The 20,201-nt window shown below is 39.5% G+C and overlaps 1 protein-coding gene across 2 annotated transcripts in view; it reads left to right on the top strand.

The window, feature by feature from the left end:
- The window catches only part of Diaph3 (diaphanous-related formin 3), a 459,706-nt gene that overhangs the window by 218,343 nt on the left and 221,162 nt on the right, over window positions 1–20,201 (top strand). For both annotated transcript variants that reach the window (XM_087585391.1, NM_001305172.1), the window contains 1 exon segment: window positions 3,637–3,738. In XM_087585391.1, coding sequence (XP_087441517.1) covers window positions 3,637–3,738 — 102 coding nt within the window.

Genomic DNA, 20,201 nt, shown 5'->3' with positions numbered 1-20,201 from the left:
TGGAAATGCACTTAAGAGATCTAACATGTAACCCCTGACAGATGTGAAGAGTGATCAACATACGACATGTGATGAGATAAGTTCTTCAGTTTATCACTTTGTACTGACAAGAACCCACCTGCAAGTCTTAATATAAGAGTAGTAACAACAACAATAATATCAGCAATATATATTTATATGTAATACATACATATTAATAATTGCTATAAATAATCGCAAGGTAATGAACCTACCAAGCCAAGTGTAGAGTTCTTTACCTGTGATCTCTGTGTTCTGGATCCTGAAGCAGGAGAGTGAGGAGTCTGAGACCTTGCTGTACACCATAAGAGAGTAGGACGGGGGCCACCAAAGATTATTTATTATTGTGAACAATGATTAAATTTAATTAGACGTTTTTCTCCTTCAAAAACTAGTATCTCCTGCAGTTCCAGGTTGCCTCTCCTGCTTCCAGTTTGTCATGTGGTAGATAGAATGCATTCTTATTTCTGTATGGAGTCTGCCAATCTCAGAAACTACACAAATCAACACCTTTCTTTTAAGCCCTAATTTTCGCCTGTAGCATTTATTACCGTTGTTATTAACTGGATTTTCTTCCTGCTCTTGTTAGTGTATGCGATCTTATTGAGATCAGATGTCTGGTTCCTTAAAGAAAAATGTTCTACGTAATACACATTTGTATTTCTTGTAAGGATTTCTAAAAATATTTCCAGATTAGCTTTTAACCTGATTGCATGGTTGTTTGTGATAGTTGGGTACAGTTTCTCGTCTAGAGAAGGGAAAGACAGCCATTTGCATTTTGTACTTAATGCCCACCGCAGGTTCAGTCTTACTTCATTTCTCCTCTGTCTGTTCCAATGTCTTACCTCATGGCCAACAGCTTATAGTAAGAGATTTATTTACTTGCATTGCTATCATTTAGAAGGTGAGCATGGTTCTCCCTGAGCTGAAGTTTTTGGCACATCTGGATTTCTTTCTGTAGAAATTCTGGGAGAATCCTGGTTTTGTCCTTTTTAGTATTATCAGGCTGTCTTCCTCTCTCGCTTTGGGTCCTTTCTCTAGCAGGTATCAATGGACCCTTATCTCATCTTTTGCATGATCACATCTTCCTGTGACTGCCTTCCTATGTCTGTGTGTTTGTCTGTCTATCTGTCTGTCTGTCTTTTATCTATCTATCTATCTATCTATCTATCTATCTATCTATCTATCTATCTATCTATCTATCTATCTATCTTTCTATCTATCTATCTATCTATCTATCTATCTATCTATCTATCTATCTATCTATCTATCTACCTACCTACCTACATACCTACCTACTTACCTATCTGTCTATCAATTACACACTGAGATACCCCAAGATATTTACCCCAACTAAGGACATCTGATGGTAACTTGGATCCCAACTGTAGTTTTAATTCCTTTAGCAATTGCTGTAAACATTTCCATAGATCCCAAGTGAATAGACAAGCACATCTCGAGTCTAGGTGGTATTGCTCTTATTAACATGCTTAATAAATGTAAAGGAATGCATGATTTGAAAGAAACCTGATAAATTGGATATATATTAGGGTTTCCTATATTCAGTATAAAACAAGAGTTTCATATTATTTCAAGTCTTTTAAAATTTTAAAAATTCTCCCCTTTAATAGGAGTATAGAAGTAAGATAAGACTTTGTAATAATCAACACTTTTGTATCTTTTCATTATACTTACATTGATATGCTGTTCATATCCACTATGTGAGAAGTGTGGAGTTTAAGCCGGTGTTGCATGCCTTTCATGTATCAGCATTGCTTACACTGTATGGTATATTGGATGACAGGCTTTGTGTGTGTCCTCAGAAACTTCACCTTCATGGAGTTTATGGTTTGCCAACAGTCATGGCATTTGCATGCATAATTACAATTACATGGTTTGCTTGGCTTTGTTGACATTGTTGAGAACTAGCCTTTGGAATGGCAGAGCACACTCTTTGTGCATTTGAGGCTAAAGCTCCTACAGTGGAGTCTGGAGACTTGGCTGAGAGGAGAGGATGACTGGCTAACAGTGTTGTCTTTCCAGCTGCATACCGTGAAGTGGGGGAAACTGCTGCCGCTGCCTCTGCCTCTGCCCTGGGAAGCTTAGTAAGGAATAGAAAGCAGAGCAAGGTTAAGCCTATACTTTTACAATCATGTGGTTTTTGTTTTTGTTTTTTTAACTTAAACACCCCAATATTGAGGTCAAAATTTGACTCTGATGAAAGAACAAAATCTAAGTATCTTTAACTATAAACATTTAATAAGATATAGCAGCATATTATAAATGCCAACAATCTGATTGTTCCCTTTAATCAGGAACTTCGCAATGTAGATGTAACTTGAACAGAAGAAGAAAGATATAAATGAAAACCAAGACTGTTGGTCTCAGGAGTTTCCAATAAGAGATTTGTATTCACATGGCGAAATCATACACCTTTAATATTTGCATTTCCCTTTCTAGGATTAAGAGGGACTACATTTTACTGACGGTGTTCTTAAATTGCTACACTTCTGTTTTTTTGTTTGTTTGTTTGTTTGTTTGTTTGTTTTGTCTTTAGCCAGTCAACCAAGGTTTTATCCAGAGGAACACAGTGAGTCTATAGCATGTTCTTTGACCTAACCACTTTTTAGAACATCCTGTAATACTATTTTAAACCAGCAGCACTTCGGGAGATTTTTGTTTCTGCCAAGAGACATGCATAGCGTGCTGTAGAGTGACTTGTCATTTTGCTTGAATTGGAGTTTACATGGAGTCTAGTGATATAATATGAAACTGTGACCACTTACTGTCTTCTCTTCCCCCTTAATGTTAGTATACTAACCCCTTATACCACTATATCTTGATAAAATGACTTAGTGTGAGTTTTGTTTGTGGATTGCTTCTTTGTTTAAATTCCACCAGGAGTACCTAGTTCCTTTTTAACTGCTTGTGTGTGGACTGGAAATGTGGTCGAAGGGCTTGAGCAGCTGACGGGACCTATGGATTCTAGACTATGCTACATGCAGGCCTATCTGCTCTGTCTGCAGGCGTCCTCAACCTCTGTCTCCTGGGACTTTATACATTTCCTCCCCATCAGAAAGCCTACTGTTATAAGGGTATCTTCAGTTTCTATTATTAAAACATGATCCTTCTGGTTAAGTCTTGTAAGCACTACATTAAAATTCCCTTCCTTCTTTCCTATTCTTTCCTTTGCCTTCGGTAGCAACTCATGATTTCTTTGATCCCCCTGAGTAGCGTGCTGAAATATGTTTGGCTTTGCCAGAGATTTCTGACATTCAATTCCCTAAAGCTGAAATGTAATGGGTCGTATTTACCCAGGTGAGAAAGCTGTTCCTTTGGTATAGGTTGAGTTCTCCTTTCCAAATTATAAGCTAATCAAATAAATATTCAGTAGTGCTTGATTTGAATATATAATCACTCTTGGATGGAGGAAAGTAAAATTGACTGTTTCCAAGCTGAGCGGCCTGTTGCTTAAGGCTTAGGATAAGGGATGTTATCTGGAAAAAAAAATAAGATTAATTTCATCACTGGTTTCCTTTCCACAGTTTACTGATTAATTTTTCCAAACCTTGAGAGTGGCATACAGTGAAGCTTTCTGTTCTTGGTTTTAAATTTTAGAACTTAATGAAGCACCTTCCAAATGAAGAGCAATTGAAGTCATTGTCCCAGTTTAGAAGTGACTATAACAGTTTATGTGAGCCGGAGCAGTTTGCTGTCGTGGTGAGTACTTTCTTATTAGATCACTTCTGAGGGAGCTTTTCCTGTGTAAAGCAAGAGAGAACAACAGGACGTTTCAACAAGACGGCTGTTAGTATGAGTGTGGCATGGCCATGGTGCTTCTTTCTATTTTAAACCTAAAGGTATTTGTGACAATTTGTTTTGTACTACAAATTGGGAATTAGATGGAAGCTGAAATATGCTTGTGTAAGGAGATGGACAGTGGGAATCCCAGGCTGGTTTTATATCAATTAGAAAGAATTTTATCAATGTAAGATTATGGCTATACAATGTTTTATTTAAGAATAAAATAATAATCCCTTCTATCTCTTTCCTCCCGGTTCAAAATTATGACCATTTCCCAATTGTCTCATAAAATGACAACCTATCTATAATTTATAAAATAACCATAACCAGACACCCACACCCAAGGGATTGGGGTGACAGTGTCTCAGTGGTGGTGGGGGGCAGCGAGAAATTCTTTACAGGGGTGACAAGGGGTCTGAAAATTAGGAAAATTGGTTAAACTCACGGACGTTGGCTTTAGCATCTGATAGCCAGTTTCTGAATGCTTGGCTGAAGTTTTGACTGGATCTGTCTGAAAGACTGGATGATTGAAACCATCAGGAGTCAGCAGCAATCCCTGAAGCTGTTCTGGAAGCGTCTCTGGACAGTATCAGGAAGCAGGGCTGGAACAGCGGGTCAGACCAGCATCTCTGAAAACGAATAGTGCCAAAGCTGGACATTCTGTAATCTGTGAATCTATAACCAAGATTCCATGGCGTAGAGTGGCAGAGATAGAGGGAGGGAAGGAGGGAGGGAGTCAGGCAGACAGACAGACAGACAGACAGACAGACAGACAGACAGATGCAGACCCTGTCTTCGCTCAGTAGTGGGACTCTCCTGAGGTCCCCATCTCCTCTCAGTTGCCTACGAGAAAGTAAAGAGTGAATGGCATGAAGGCCAACCATGTACCCCATTAATATGCCCAACTACCATGAGTCTTTGATAGACTAAAAATAAATATAGCCAAATAAAATTTTGAAATTAAAAAAAACCAAACAAATATGTTAGTAAATTTTCAACATGCTATGAAATTGTAAAGCAAGAAACATGCTCGTCATAAATAGTGTATTTGTGCTCTAATGTCAGTCTAGGAGTCCTAGCAAACAGAAGAGGCCATTTCTCACTTCAGTCACCAACCTGGGTTCATCTCATGGTTTTGACGTTGAAATTAGAAATACTATGTTTTTCTTGGCAATGAGAGATAAAATGAATTCATTTGAGTAAAATCTTGTCAAGGCTTCTCGCTAATGACTGTGTTTCCACCTCCTGGTTTTGTAAGCTGGAGCCTGGAGTATAAACCTCTTGGTCTGTCTGTACATTAGCTGCTGTGAAACTCAATGTTAAGAATTACTTTTACTATCAAACATTCTTTCTCTGCTCCTTGTTTAGGTCGACTGTAATTGTTATGATAAATGCCATTCTTTTTTTTTTAACTGTTGTTTAGGGTTTTCTCAATAATTTTCTTTCATGGCCAAAGCTTTTACAAATTTTAGTACAATTTATGTATTAAATAGCATTATACCCAAATGAATTTTAATATAACATTAAACTAAAAATGAGGAAAATTTAGATTATGGAGTACTTTAAAAATGATCCTTTTTAATTGAGTCAGTGTAACATTTGATCTGAGGCTTGTCCAGTCCTGCTCCTGCTGTAGAAATGGACTAGTGAATGGGAAAGATAGATGAACTTTTTTAGCCATTGAGTCATGCAGGATTCTTCTGGAATTCAGAACCTTATTCGTGATGGTCTCTTACAGAGGGATATTTTTAAAAATCAAGATTGTTTGTGCCCAAATCTTAGGTTATATTAAAGGCCCTAGGATATAGTGGCATTATGTTTGATATGCTGTTGACAATTCAAGCCGGCTAACTTTTTATGCCTTTCTGCATGTGATGGTGTGTATATGCTTGGGCCAGGGAGTAGCTCTATTAGGTATGGCCTTGTTGGAGTAGGTGTGTCACTGTGGGTGTGGGCTCTAAGACCCTAGTCCTACCTGCCTGGAAGTCAGTATTCTGCTAGCAGCCTTCAGATGAAGATGTGGAACTCTCAGCTCCTCCTGCACCATGCCTGCCTGGATGCTGCCATGTTCCCACCTTGATGATGATGGACTGAACCTCTGAACCTGTAAGCCAGCCCCAATTAGATAGTTGTGCTTTATAAGACTTGCCTTGGTCATGGTGTCTGTTCACCGCAGTAAAACCCTTCATACGACACTGTATATTTGGCATATTGTAGGCTCTTTCCTTTAAATCTGTTTTTATACCTTTTGCCAGTGTATCTTACCTTCCCTACCTATAAAGCTCTGTGAACAGCATGTAGAACTTTGGGAATGAAACAGCAATTTCCTCATTCTTACTGTCCTGTGATTTATTTTTTGAAACTTTTTTAATCCTTTTTTTTTTTTAGTTTTAAAAGCCTTTAAAAAACTCAAAAATAAACATATCAAAGAAATTGTCCACATCTCAGTGACCGTTTCTACACGTAAGTTAGCAGTTTAGAATGGATGCTTGGTACCTTCCATTAGATTTTACACTTTTATATTGTTCCCATTTGCTGTGACAAAACTCTTGACAACAGCATGTGTTCCTTGTGGATCACAGATAGAAAATGCAATCGGCCACCATGGTGGGGAAGTCATTTTAGGGAAGCATGGGGCAGCTAAAGCTAAGTTCCCATTGTGTTCCCAAGCATGATGCTGGGGTAGTGTGGCATGAGTAGGGAAGGCATGCTTGTTTCTTCATTTTGTTCAGTTTACGTCCACACCCCATAGCCTAATGCCACTCATACTCACATTGGATCCTCAGTTGAGAAGCTTGCTAGCATGGAGAGGAGTGAATGAGAGAGAGAAAGGGACTGGGGAGGGCATTTCTCCCCCTCCCCTCCCCCTCCCCTCCCCCTCTCCTCCCCCTCCCCTCCCCCCTCCCCTCCTCCTCCTTCCCCCTCTGCCTCCCCTCCTCCCTCCCTCCTTTCTTTCCTCCTTCCGTCCTTCCCTTCAGTGTAGGGCCTGGCATCATAGGATAATACTGCTCCTCTTTAATGTGCATCTTACTATGTCAGTTAAACCAGGCTAGAAATTACACCTTATGGACAAGTCTGAAGGTCTGTGTCCTAGGTGATTCTAGATCAGCTGTGCTCAACTAGGGTTCATTGCCCATTTGGGAGTCCAATAGCCCTTTGTCAGGCCAGAGACGACCTAAGAGCATCACTAAACAAAGATATTTACAGTATGATTTTTAACAGCTACAAAATTATAGTTAAGTATCAGTGAAAATAATTTTATGGTTGGGAGTCAGCAACCACAACATGTGGAACTGTATTAAAGGATTGCACATTAGGATGGTTCAGAACCACTCTTCTAGATTCTGTCATGTTGATAACATGACAGTGAGTATGGGGACTAGGACTCAAGCAGGACTCAAGGACATTCCGTCCTTGCTCAGATCTCTGTGCAAAGTGTGATGACATGGGCTGCATATCCTTCCCAGGGTTTCCCAGGGTTTCCCATGGCGCTGTGGACAGTGATCCAGCAGTCAGCTGCTTTTCTCTGCTCATGGCTGTTCTACTCAATTTCTTGTTAGTTTGCTATTAACTTCTATTTTGATGAAAAGTGAATTGATTTTCCTTTTATCTCTCTTATTTCAGTCTGGCTCCCTTCCCCCAGCCACCCTCTCCACACCCCAACCCTTGTTGCACCTCCCCTTTTACTCCTACTCAACCAAAGGAAAACCTTCTTAAGAACAGCTCCAGGCTCCTTTACAGTATAAAGATTATATTGGGCAAAACACGTGAGGCATTATAGAATGATGGGCACTTCCTTTTCTTTCTGAATTCAAAGCTCAATTTAATTTTGGTACCTTATTATAGAGACACGAGTATAGAGTTTATCAATTTTATATTAATGAAAATGTTTAAGGAAATTGGCTATAATTTTGTTGTATAAGATTACTATAACAATTTTTCTTTCCTTTTTTATTAGATATTTTATTTATTTACATTTCAAATGTTATCCCCTTTCCTGGTTTTCCCTCTGGAAGCCCCCTATCCCATCCTCCCTCCCCCTGCTTCAATGAGGATGCTCCCCCACCTACCTACTCCCTCCTGTCTCCCTGCCCTGGCATTCCCGTACACTGGGGCATCAAGCCTTCACAGAACCAAGGGCCTCTCCTCCCACCGATGCCCCACAAGGCCATTTCTTGAAGTTATCTGGACTTAGGATTTCTGACCTTTATCTCGTCTTTAAGACATAACTTGCCTTCCATGGAACGTAGATTACTGTGCTTTGGAATGGTCATTGCACGTGAGAACTGATCAGTGAGTGAATGTGCTCTAATGCCAGCTCTGTCTTCTGACTCCTCTCCATGGAGCCAGGGCTTGGGTTTTCGTTTGCTTCCCCTAGATAAGTGCGCCAAGTTGTGGTTCTTCTTGGGTTCTGAAGTGGATACTGTCATTTCTGATCTCACTGTTCTTCTGTCTTACCCCTTTCTTCTTCCCTCCCTCCTTTGTCTTTAGCCCCAGCTGGCTTCCCATTTGCTCTGGAGGCCTATATACCCTCCGCTTGTGCTCAGTTTCCTGCTACGTCGCAGGAGTCCCTGCTAACATTCATTTTGACAAAAGTTAAAGTCCAATTGTATTACTTGCTAGTGAGATCAATAGGTGTGTAAATTCATTATTCTGATTCATGCAAATTATAAACTTCGGATGAAATTCATTCTACTCAAATACAAATACAAACAACAGATGCTGAACAATTCACTGAAGGTATTTACAGGATACTTGCTATAGTGTACATGCAATGTGAGTATAGTCAAATGTAGGTATCAGTGTCATTAACGGACAGTTAGTTTTGGTGTGGACCAAAAATATATATGTGTTTCTAATATCATGTTTGAACATTCTAGAGTGTGATACACCAATTGACTATTAGAAATACTGTATGTAATCTCCTCAGGTTTTTGGTTGACATCAAAGATAATGTCTATTGATATTTGAACTATTTGGCTGAGGCCTATCACATGTTACATCCCTGAAAGATTTGTCACTATTTAGTGTGTAAATATTCTTCAACTTTCTGATAAAACAGATTTTCATCTCTATATTTAATTCTCCCTTGAAATTGGGGGAATTCTTTAATGCCAATACTACTCGTTTTTCCAATAATTTTAGCTGTATTCATACATTACAGTACTAAGGATTTAGTTGCTCAATTGCTCTTTACAGTAATTTACATCTTGTGCACCTTTTCTGAACTAATTCTTCATTTGCTGCTTTGAATAGACATGGACCAAACAATTTCTGTGACGTCTGCGTGTAGGCTGCTCGTGACATAAGCTAGTAGATAATATAGAAGCTTTTCAGAGACTGATGCTTTGGATGGTTCTTGATTTTGAACTCAGAACGTCATAATTTGTAAGCATGCATAGGTTCTCTGAACTATATACCCAGCTCTTAACTTGTTAGTCATTAATTTAAAATTGTTGATGCTTAATTTGTAATTGATATACAGTAATTGTATATATTTGTAAAGTACTATGCATAGTGATGAATTTTGGGAAGTGAGCCTATCATCTGCATTGCCTATCAGAATTTTTACGTGAAGGTAGTGACTGGAATTTGTAGCTGTTTTAAAATATGGAGTTAAAATTTGCTGTTATGACTGTATAGCCCAGAACATGTTGCTACTTTGACTTGTTCTTTCCTAAGTGATTTTAGTTTGTGAAAAATACATCAAATAACGTGAGCAAGCTTTCACTGAATGGTGAGCACTGACGGTTCTGGCCGCACTTGAGAAGTTTCTGATAAGTGACTGATCTTGTGTCTGTTTGAATTGGTCTTTAATTGATAAAACCATTTCTCATGCTGTTCTTGATAGTTTCGGAGAACACTGACTATTGATTTATTTCCTTAATTTAAAACATTTCTATGGACGGTTTTAAACATTTCATGAAGACACTGGGTTCTTCTGTGCATACGGCAGTGTCCTCTCTTATCAGCCTCTTTTTTATGTATCGTTTAAGAGATGAAAATGTAGTCCCTCCAAACTTGGGCTGAGGGATCATTTGCCTGTCGTGCTTTAGATTCCTTCCTCCTCCTACCAACCCGAACTGCAGCCTCTTATTAAAGGTTGATTTCACGGAGTGTAACCTGACTTAGTTGTATGAGTGTGTTTCTCATATTTGCAGGCTTTCTTTGATCAATAAGCCATTAGGTAAAATCACTGTGTTCACAGTGGCATGGTTTTAACTGTGTGAAAATGATTTATGTAAATATTCAACAGGATCAGAAGATTAGCTGAAGTTTGGAAAGAGACCTAAAAATTTGCATGTGAAGCTTGGTATACTAGACTTCCTTTGATTAAAAAACTCTGGATTTTTGAGTATTTGTCTCCATATTATTTAATTCTGCTAATCTGCCTGCTCTTCAAAGGAATCAAGCATTTATAGGAGATTGAATCCCGGAAATGTCCTCTTTGTACATTGTATTTTGATCTGCTACCATTTGGTGTCACTATAGGGCAGGGCTTTCAAACCTTGTAAGGTGGAGGACCCTTGATTATTATTGTTGTTGTAAAATGTTGTATAAAGTTCATATATACCTCACTGCATAAAAATGTTATTTTTAAAAGAAACCATAATATTGTTGTTGGAAAATTAATAATGTGAATGTCTCCTGACTGCCCCTCCCCACCTCATTTTACATCAATTCTCATCTTAACATTTGGGTTCCTATTCCCTTGTATTTATTAATGCACAGTTGCATGAACAAATTCAAAGGTGTTTTCTTCCTGAAACTTTTTACTACATAGTGAAGATTATTTTCATGCCACACTGTTTTTAAACTCTTGTTTAGAATTTCATATCCCTTATTATGATTTTTCTTGAATTGGTCACTTTGACATCACCTAATATTTCACTAAAATATGAACCCATATACATGTTTGTGCATAAATTGACAGGCAGCGTATCACTGTAGCATTGTGGTCCAGCTTTAAGTGTACTTACTCCTCACTAGATATATGGCCTTCAGTGCTTGGTTGTTCATATTCATTTTTTCCCATATTGTTCCTATCTTTATTTTCATATGTGATGGGCCACAGCTTCCCTTTCCTGTTCTCAGAACTTACCATCAACTAAGTAGCTTCAGAAGTCACAACTTTATTATCTCCCAACCTTCGATGGCAATCAGAAATCCCAAGAGAACTAGTTGAGCTGCAGTCCTCTCTTGAGGCCTCGGGCTTCCCAGCCCTAAAAGAAGCCCATGGACTAGCCACATTCTTAGTTTGTCACTGTAACTCTTCAGACACTGTTGCTTTGTGACAAGGATTTTCTAATAATCCTTTCTAATAATCCTATATAATTTCTAATAATAATAACACATTGAAACAAATATTGAATATTGAAAACAAAGTAATGAAGGTGGAATTATTCTACTATGTACTATGCAGAATAACTGTCCTTTAAAATATCCATATTTAATTGCCAAAACAGGTGACCAAACTTCCTGTTCTGGCATCAAAGGACCACTCAAGCTGATAAAGATCCCCACGGAGGAATTTTCGCCTGATTCATCCTGCAATGTGTTATAGTAGCTATATATATATTATTGTATAATCAAAATATTATATTTTTGATTATAAAAATATTGCATAATCAAAAATAATGGCTAACTTTTATTATTAATATTAGTTGTATTGTTTTTTTTTCTAGGTAATTCTACCATTATTTGTTCAAAAGTTATTTCTGGTTCTCTTAGGGCTTTGTTGGTGTAGTTTTGTTTTGTTTGGTTGTTGTTTTTTTTTAAAGAGGCTCTAGGTAGTTGAAGTTGCCATCGGTGTCATGATCTTCATGCCTCTGTCTGCAGAGGGCTGGGACTACAGGTATGCAGCATTGTGGCTCGCTGGTAGTTTTAGATAACCTGTTGCTCTATCCTGAGTTGAGCTCTTGGGGTAAGCAGATAATAGTCTTCCATGGTATATGTAAATTAGATTTTTTTTTTTTCTCTGTGAGCCATGTTTAGTATTAGCTTTCTTTTCTCTGGGCCAGGGGCCAATCACTTTCATTATTAGAGTTGACACATTATATGTTTCTACTCCTCCTGTGTTGCCTTTCTCTATCTTTTGTTGGAGCTCTGTTCATAATATACTGTTTATTAACAGAAATACTTGACTTCTCTAGTTCTGTTCACCTGTCTTCTCCTTTAGTAATAATGCCATCTTCACCTTTTAGTTTAGATGCTTTCTTTTTGAAGCAAATTGTGTTTTTGTGGTGCCACAGAACACTCATGAAGTAGGGAGAGTGTGGATCAGGACAACTTTGAAGCTAGCCTGGGCTGTATAGCAAATAGAAGTAGATAAAGCAAGACGAACTGAAGGAGAGCATTGGCACGCACAGTAACTATTACAGAGACGCAGAGGGCCTTTGGTCTACAATAAGAACATAGGTGGTTGGTAGTTCTTCAGCTGATTTCTTTAGCTAATGTCAAGAACCCTGGTGTAAAACGATGTAGCAGAGAAAAGTGAATGGCCCTGGGCATCCTTCTCAGATTCTCTAAGTTGCCTTAGTTACTCCCCATGGCTCTCACAATGGCGTCTACAATTTTTAGGTTAGCATTAGGCCTTTAAAAATGCTTCTTTGAAATATAATATTAAACTCAAAAGCTACATTTTAAAAACATAGAATTTTACTAATTTGGACTTGCAACCACAACTAAGGAACATGCATGTCCTGGAATGTCTCCTCAGGCCTCTCTAGTCTAGCATCCTGTGACATTTAGTCCTTCATAAGACAGCTTGAGCCATATTTTCCTAGCTCTAAAGCTTCACAGTGTTCTCTGTGGCTTCTCCACCAAACATTCTGCCACTCTCTGAAGGCAACACAGCCTGCACTGTTAGGACGCTAGAATTCCTTTCTTTACCCTTTGAGACATTTTCTCTGGAAAATGTCTCAACACTTCTATTCTTTTGCATAAAATTCAGCATTTCTTCTCTGTTTCCATAGCACCCCATGCAAGTTTCTAAATGTATCTTATTACACTGGATTCTAAGTGTCAGTCTACAACTGAGAGTCTTCATTTCTGCTCTGAATACCTTGCTAGGCTACTGTGTTATTATCTTCTAATGGTTCATTTTCCAGAACATATGATATGGATTCCAAGAATTCAAGAAGAAACTGGGGGTGGCCTAAAATAAAAAATTGGCAGATATGTAGCACAAAAAACCAAAATACTTAGAACTATTAAAAAAAAAAACTTTACTATTATGATTGTGAAGGTGGCCAAGAAGATTCCAAAGTGCACAGGCCAGAAGGTAACTTTTAGAATTGATTTTTCCTTCCACTTTTGCATGATTTCCATGATTGAGCTCAAGTCAGTCCAAGCTCCCTTACCTCCTCAGCCATCTTGCCCACCTCAAGCAAGTGTTCTTTACACTCACTGTACATAGGTATTGCTAAAATAGTCACTTTAATTCTGTTAAGAATGGCCAGTGGGTGATGATGCATAATCCTCTGCTTCCTGTTATCCTAACTTTCTCAGTGGACATTTTGGTGACCTTTTTTTTAATTCAGAAGGCTGTGGATTTTCAGTTTGGAAATCTGCACCATCAAAGAGTTCTTTTGGTGTTTAGGAGGATTAAGTTTTCATTTTATTTGTTGCTCAAATCATGCTTTATTGAAACACATTTAGAGACGACTGACAGAGAAAAATGGGGCTCTATGGGAGCACCACTTTCTCAGACTGAATGCCATAAGAGGTTTCCTTGACACTTAAATTTTGCCTATGTAAATGCTTCATAAATGTCTAGTTCATAACAAGGTATGATTCACACAGTCTATTTTAAAAGATAACAGGCATGGGCATGGTCTGATATTCTCTCAGGTGTGTGTGTGTGTGTGTGTGTGTGTGTTTTCCCTGCATGTAGTTCATGTGCATGCCTTCTACTCAGAAAAGCCAAAAGAAGGGGTCAGTTACAGACATTTGTGAGCCAGCATGTGGATGCTGGGAATTAAACACCAATGTTTTTCAAGAGTGCCCACTGCTGTAAACTGCTGAACCATCTCTCTAGCTGCTGATAGAATTTCTTTGAGTTTTCACAATTGTTGCTTCCTTTGTCTTTAGTAATCCACTGTTTGCTTTGCTGTCCGTATCTGTATAGGATGTGACTGCAGTTAGAGGAATCTAGTGTCTTCTCCACGTTCCGGCCAGCTCAATCCCCAGCTGCTGTAACTTGGCACCTCCTGCCCGGAGCCCAAGCTCACTCCCCTTCGATCTCAGCCACAGATTCTTCCCTGTACATCCACACCCTGTGTTTGGACTGTTAGAGAACTCTCTCCCCTCCTGTATTCATAGCTGTATACATTGTAGACCTATGCTCTACCTACGGTCATAAATGCTTGACCTTTGTCCTTTACTCTATACTTGAGTTTGTCACCTTCTTGACATGTTGTTCTTAGGATTCAAGACCCTGGGAGCTCAGCAGGATCAGCATTTCCTCCTGGCTTAGGGCATACGAACGTACCTTACTTTCAGTTTCCATTGATTTTCTTCTTTGAACTAAAATCTATCAGCTGTTTAATGATTGTAATTTTTCTTGTGATTGATTTCTGTCTTTTATCACATTTTACTGCCTAAGTCACAGTTTACAATGATATTTGAACTTTTAATTAAAGTGAAATTCTGTTGGTTTGATTAGGTAAACTTCGTTGTTAGTTGAAGGATCATTTTTAACACCTTTTTCCTTTTCTGACAATCTCAATCGTTCTTCTGAATTACTTGTATTTCTTATTTTTTTTTATTATTAACTTGAGTATTTCTTATATACATTTTGAGTGTTATTCCCTTTCCCGGTTTCTGGGAAAACATACCCCTAATCCCCCCCCCTCCCCTTCTTTATGGGTGTTCCCCTCCCCATCCTCCCCCCTTGCCGCCCTCCCCCCAACAATCACGTCCACTGGGGGTTCAGTCTTAGCAGCACCCAGGGCTTCCCCTTCTACTGGTGATCTTACTAGGATATTCATTGCTACCTATGAGGTCAGAGTCCACGGTCAGTCCATGTATAGTCTTTAGGTAGTGGCTTAGTCCCTGGAAGCTCTGGTTGCTTGGCATTGTTGTACATATGGGGTCTCGAGCCCCTCCAAGCTCTTCCAGTTCTTTCTCTGATTCCTTCAACGGGGGTCCTATTCTCAGTTCAGTGGTTTGCGGCTGGCATTCGCCTCTGTATTTGCTGTATTCTGGCTGTGTCTCTCGGGAGCGATCTACATCCGGCTCCTGTAGGTCTGCACTTCTTTGCTTCATCTATCTTGTCTAATTGGATGGCTGTATATGTATGGGCCACATGTGGGGCAGGCTCTGAATGGGTGTTCCGTCTGTGTCTGTTTTAATCTTTGCCTCTCTCTTCCCTGCCAAGGGTATTCTTGTTCCCATTTTAGAGAAGGAGTGAAGCATTCACATTTTGATCATCCGTCTTGAGTTTCATTTGTTCTAGGCATCTAGGGTAATTCAAGCATTTGGGCTAATAGCCACTTATCAATGAGTGCATACCATGTGTGTTTTTCTGTGATTGGGTTAGCTCACACAGGATGATATTTTCCAGTTCCAACCATTTGCCTACGAATTTCATAAAGCCGTTGTTTTTGATAGCTGAGTAATATTCCATTGTGTAGATGTACCACATTTTCTGTATCCATTCCTCTGTTGAAGGGCATCTGGGTTCTTTCCAGCTTCTGGCTATTATAAATCAGGCCGCGATGAACATAGTGGAGCACGTGTCTTTTTTATATGTTGGGGCATCTGTTGGGTATATGCCCAAGAGAGGTATAGCTGGATCCTCAGGCAGTTCAATGTCCAATTTTCTGAGAAACCTCCAGACTGATTTCCAGAATGGTTGTACCAGTCTGCAATCCACCAACAGTGGAGGAGTGTTCCTCTTTCTCCGCATCCTCGCCAGCATCTGCTGTCATCTGAGTTTTTGATCTTAGCCATTCTCACTGGTATGAGGTGAAATCTCAGGGTTGTTTTGATTTGCATTTCCCTTATGACTAAAGATGTTGAACATTTCTTTAGGTGTTTCTCAGCCATTCAGCATTCCTCGGCTGTGAATTCTTTGTTTAGCTCTGAACCCCATTTTTTAATAGGGTTATTTGTCTCCCTGCGGTCTAACTTCTTGAGTTCTTTGTATATTTTGCATATAAGGCCTCTATCTGTTGTAGGATTGGTAAAGATCTTTTCCCAATCTGTTGGTTGCCGATTTGTCCTAACCACAGTGTCCTTTGCCTTACAGAAGCTTTGCAGTTTTATGAGATCCCATTTGTTGATTCTTGATCTTAGAGCATAAGCCATTGGTGTTTTGTTCAGGAAATTTTTTCCAGTGCTCATGTGTTCCAGATGCTTCCCTAGTTTTTCTTCTATTTTTTTTTTTTATTAACTTGAGTATTTCTTATATACATTTCGAGTGTTATTCCCTTTCCCGGTTTCCGGGCAAACATCCCCCTCCCCCCTCCCCTTCCTTATGGGTGTTCCCCTCCCAACCCTCCCCCCATTGCCGCCCTCCCCCCATAGACTAGTTTACTGGGGGTTCAGTCTTAGCAGGACCCAGGGCTTCCCCTTCCACTGGTGCTCTTACTAGGATATTCATTGCTACCTATGGGGTCAGAGTCCAGGGTCAGTCCATGTATAGTCTTTAGGTAGTGGCTTAGTCCCTGGAATCTCTGGTTGCTTGGCATTGTTGTACTTTTGGGGTCTCGAGCCCCTTCAAGCTCTTCCAGTTCTTTCTCTGATTTATTCAATAGGGGACCTATTCTCAGTTCAGTGGTTTGCTGCTGGCATTCGCCTCTATATTTGCTGTATTCTGGCTGTGTCTCTCAGTAGCGATCTACATCCGGCTCCTGTCGGTCTGCACTTCTTTGCTTCATCCATCTTGTCTAATTGGGTGGCTGTATATGTATGGGCCACATGTGGGGCAGGCTCTGAATGGGTGTTCCTTCAGTCTCTGTTTTAATCTTTGCCTCTCCCTTCCCTGCCAAGGGTATTCTTTTTCCTCATTTAAAGAAGGAGTGAAGCATTCACATTTTGATCATCCGTCTTGAGTTTCGTTTGTTCTAGGCATCTAGGGTAATTCAAGCATTTGGGCTAATAGCCACTTATCAATGAGTGCATACCATGTATGTCTTTCTGTGATTGGGTTAGCTCACTCAGGATGATATTTTCCAGTTCCAACCATTTGCCTACGAATTTCATAAAGTCATTGTTTTTGATGGCTGAGTAATATTCCATTGTGTAGATGTACCACATTTTCTGTATCCATTCCTCTGTTGAAGGGCATCTGGGTTCTTTCCATTTTCTGGCTATTATAAATAAGGCTGCGATGAACATAGTGGAGCACATGTCTCTTTTATATGTTGAGGCATCTTTTGGGTATATGCCCAAGAGAGGTATAGCTGGATCCTCAGGCAGTTCAATGTCCAATTTTCTGAGGCACCTCCAGACTGATTTCCAGAATGGTTTTACCAGTCTGCAATCCCACCAACAATGTAGGAGTGTTCCTCTTTCTCCACATCCTCGCCAGCATCTGCTGTCACCTGAGTTTTTGATCTTAGACATTCTCACTGGTGTGAGGTGAAATCTCAGGGTTGTTTTGATTTGCATTTCCCTTATGACTAAAGATGTTGAACATTTCTTTAGGTGTCTCTCAGCCATTCGGCATTCCTCAGCTGTGAATTCTTTGTTTAGCTCTGAACCCCATTTTTTAATAGGGTTATTTGTTTCCCTGCGGTCTAACTTCTTGAGTTCTTTGTATATTTTGGATATAAGGCCTCTATCTGTTGTAGGATTGGTAAAGATCTTTTCCCAATCTGTTGGTTGCCGTTTTGTCCTAGCCACAGTGTCCTTTGCCTTACAGAAGCTTTGCAGTTTTATGAGATCCCATTTGTCGATTCTTGATCTTAGAGCATAAGCCATTGTTGTTTTGTTCAGGAAATTTTTTCCAGTGCCCATGTGTTCCAGATGCTTCCCTAGTTTTTCTTCTATTAGTTTGAGTGTGTCTGGTTTGATGTGGAGGTCCTTGATCCACTTGGACTTAAGCTTTGTACAGGGTGATAAGCATGGATCGATCTGCATTCTTCTACATGTTGCCCTCCAGTTGAACCAGCACCATTTGCTGAAAATGCTATCTTTTTTCCATTGGATGGTTTTGGCTCCTTTGTCAAAAATCAAGTGACCATAGGTGTGTGGGTTCATTTCTGGGTCTTCAATTCTATTCCATTGGTCTATCTGTCTGTCTCTGTACCAATACCATGCAGTTTTTTATCAGTATTGCTCTGTAATACTGCTTGAGTTCAGGGATAGTGATTCCCCCTGAAGTCCTTTTATTGTTGAGGATAGTTTTAGCTATCCTGGGTTTTTTGTTATTCCAGATGAATTTGCAAATTGTTCTGTCTAGCTCTTTGAAGAATTGGATTGGTATTTTGATGGGGATTGCATTGAATCTGTAGATCGCTTTTGGTAAAATGGCCATTTCTACTATATTAATCCTGCCAATCCATGAGCATGGGAGATCTTTCCATCTTCTGAGGTCGTCTTCAATTTCTTTCTTCAGTGTCTTGAAGTTCTTATTGTACAGATCTTTTACTTGCTTGGTTAAAGCCACACCGAGGTACTTTATATTATTTGGGTCTATTATGAAGGGTGTCGTTTCCCTAATTTCTTTCTCGGCTTGTTTCTCTTTTGTGTAGAGGAAGGCTACTGATTTATTTGAGTTAATTTTATACCCAGCCACTTTGCTGAAGTTGTTTATCAGCTTTAGTAGTTCTCTGGTGGAACTTTTGGGATTACTTAAATATACTATCATATCATCTGCAAATAGTGATATTTTGACTTCTTCTTTTCCGATCTGTATCCCCTTGACCTCCTTTTGTTGTCTGATTGCTCTGGGTAGAACTTCAAGAACTATATTGAATAAGTAGGGAAAGAGTGGGCAGCCTTGTCTAGTCCCTGATTTTAGTGGGATTGCTTCAAGTTTCTCTCCATTTAGTTTAATGTCAGCAACTGGTTTGCTGTATATTGCTTTTATTATGTTTAGGTATGGGCCTTGAATTCCAGTTCTTTCCAAGACTTTTATCATGAAGGGGTATTGAATTTTGTCAAATGCTTTCTCAGCATCTAATGAAATGATCATGTGGTTTTGTTCTTTCAGTTTGTTTATATAATGCATCACGTTGATGGTTTTCCGTATATTAAACCATCCCTGCATGCCTGGGATGAAGCCTACTTGATCGTGGTGGATGATTGTTTTGATGTGCTCTTGGATTCGGTTTGCCAGAATTTTATTGAGTATTTTTGCGTCGATATTGTATTTCTTATTTTTAATTTATTTTTTTATTTACATTTCAAATCTTCCTCTTTCCCAGTTTCCAGTCCATGAACCTCAACCCCACCTACCCCCCGGCTTATATGAGGGTGTTCTATCCAATTTGAGAAATACCAGGAAACAAGGCTAACCCAGTGACAGAAGAGTGTGAGATAGAGTGAGTGTCGATGTCTCTGTAAATGAAGAGACACCTTGCAAAAGGAAGATTTTCTTGAAAATATTCACAGTGCAGATGAACAGCTGATGCGTGTGCTTGGGTGAGGTGGGAGGTCAGGATGCTAAGTGCAGTTGTTGCTCTGGAGCAGGTGGCACTTAGATAGCTTTGTGGGCAGATGAGAGGAGTGAGGGAGCCAAGGAAATGCATGGCATGCAGTGGAGGGGTAGAGAAATTATGCAGGCCTTCCTGTTTCCCTTCTTTCCCCAGAGGACAGGCTCAGCAGTGGCAGCCTTTGGTGGTGTTTGCCTTTGCTTGCCACCTCTCTGAGGTAAATCAAAGTCTCCAATCTAGGGAACCATACAAGCTGAGTTTATGACACTGTTGCTGCTTGTTTCAAAATCTAAGCAGGACTTGGAGGGGACAGGGTTGTGTGGCATTAGCGATTTTGAGGAAGAACTACTAGCTGTGAGGATATGTGGATCTGTGTAGAGAAATAGGAGAATATCACTTGCCTGCAGACCCTGCCCTCATGAAGGACAATAGACCTGTCTAATGTGTCAGCTTAGTAAATGCACTTTTCCTATGTGGTAAGCTCAGATGAAGGTGCCAGTCGGGACTGGCATGTTCTTCCCTCAAAAACCTCATTGAATCAAAGGAATAAATTCATTTAGTTCAAATCTAAATCAAAATAATAATATCAAATCTTGCCATTAAGTAGAAAAATCACTTACATTTTACCAATTGTGTTCGCTGTAGAGTGGGAAGAAAAGTGTCATTGAACTCTGAATGGAATCTCTTGTGAGCTTTTGTTGCCCATGTTCTCTTGAAATTAGCAGATTGTCAGCTGTATTAAATAACTCTGCAATTCTTTAATTTATTAGGACT

The sequence above is a fragment of the Rattus norvegicus genome, chromosome 15 (genome assembly GCF_021556685.1).
Source record: "Rattus norvegicus strain SHRSP/BbbUtx chromosome 15, alternate assembly SHRSP_T2T, whole genome shotgun sequence".
In the NCBI taxonomy this organism is placed as follows: domain Eukaryota; kingdom Metazoa; phylum Chordata; class Mammalia; order Rodentia; family Muridae; genus Rattus; species Rattus norvegicus.
The sequence above is the reverse complement of the archived record's forward strand: the minus strand, read 5'-3'. Positions and strand labels throughout refer to the sequence as shown.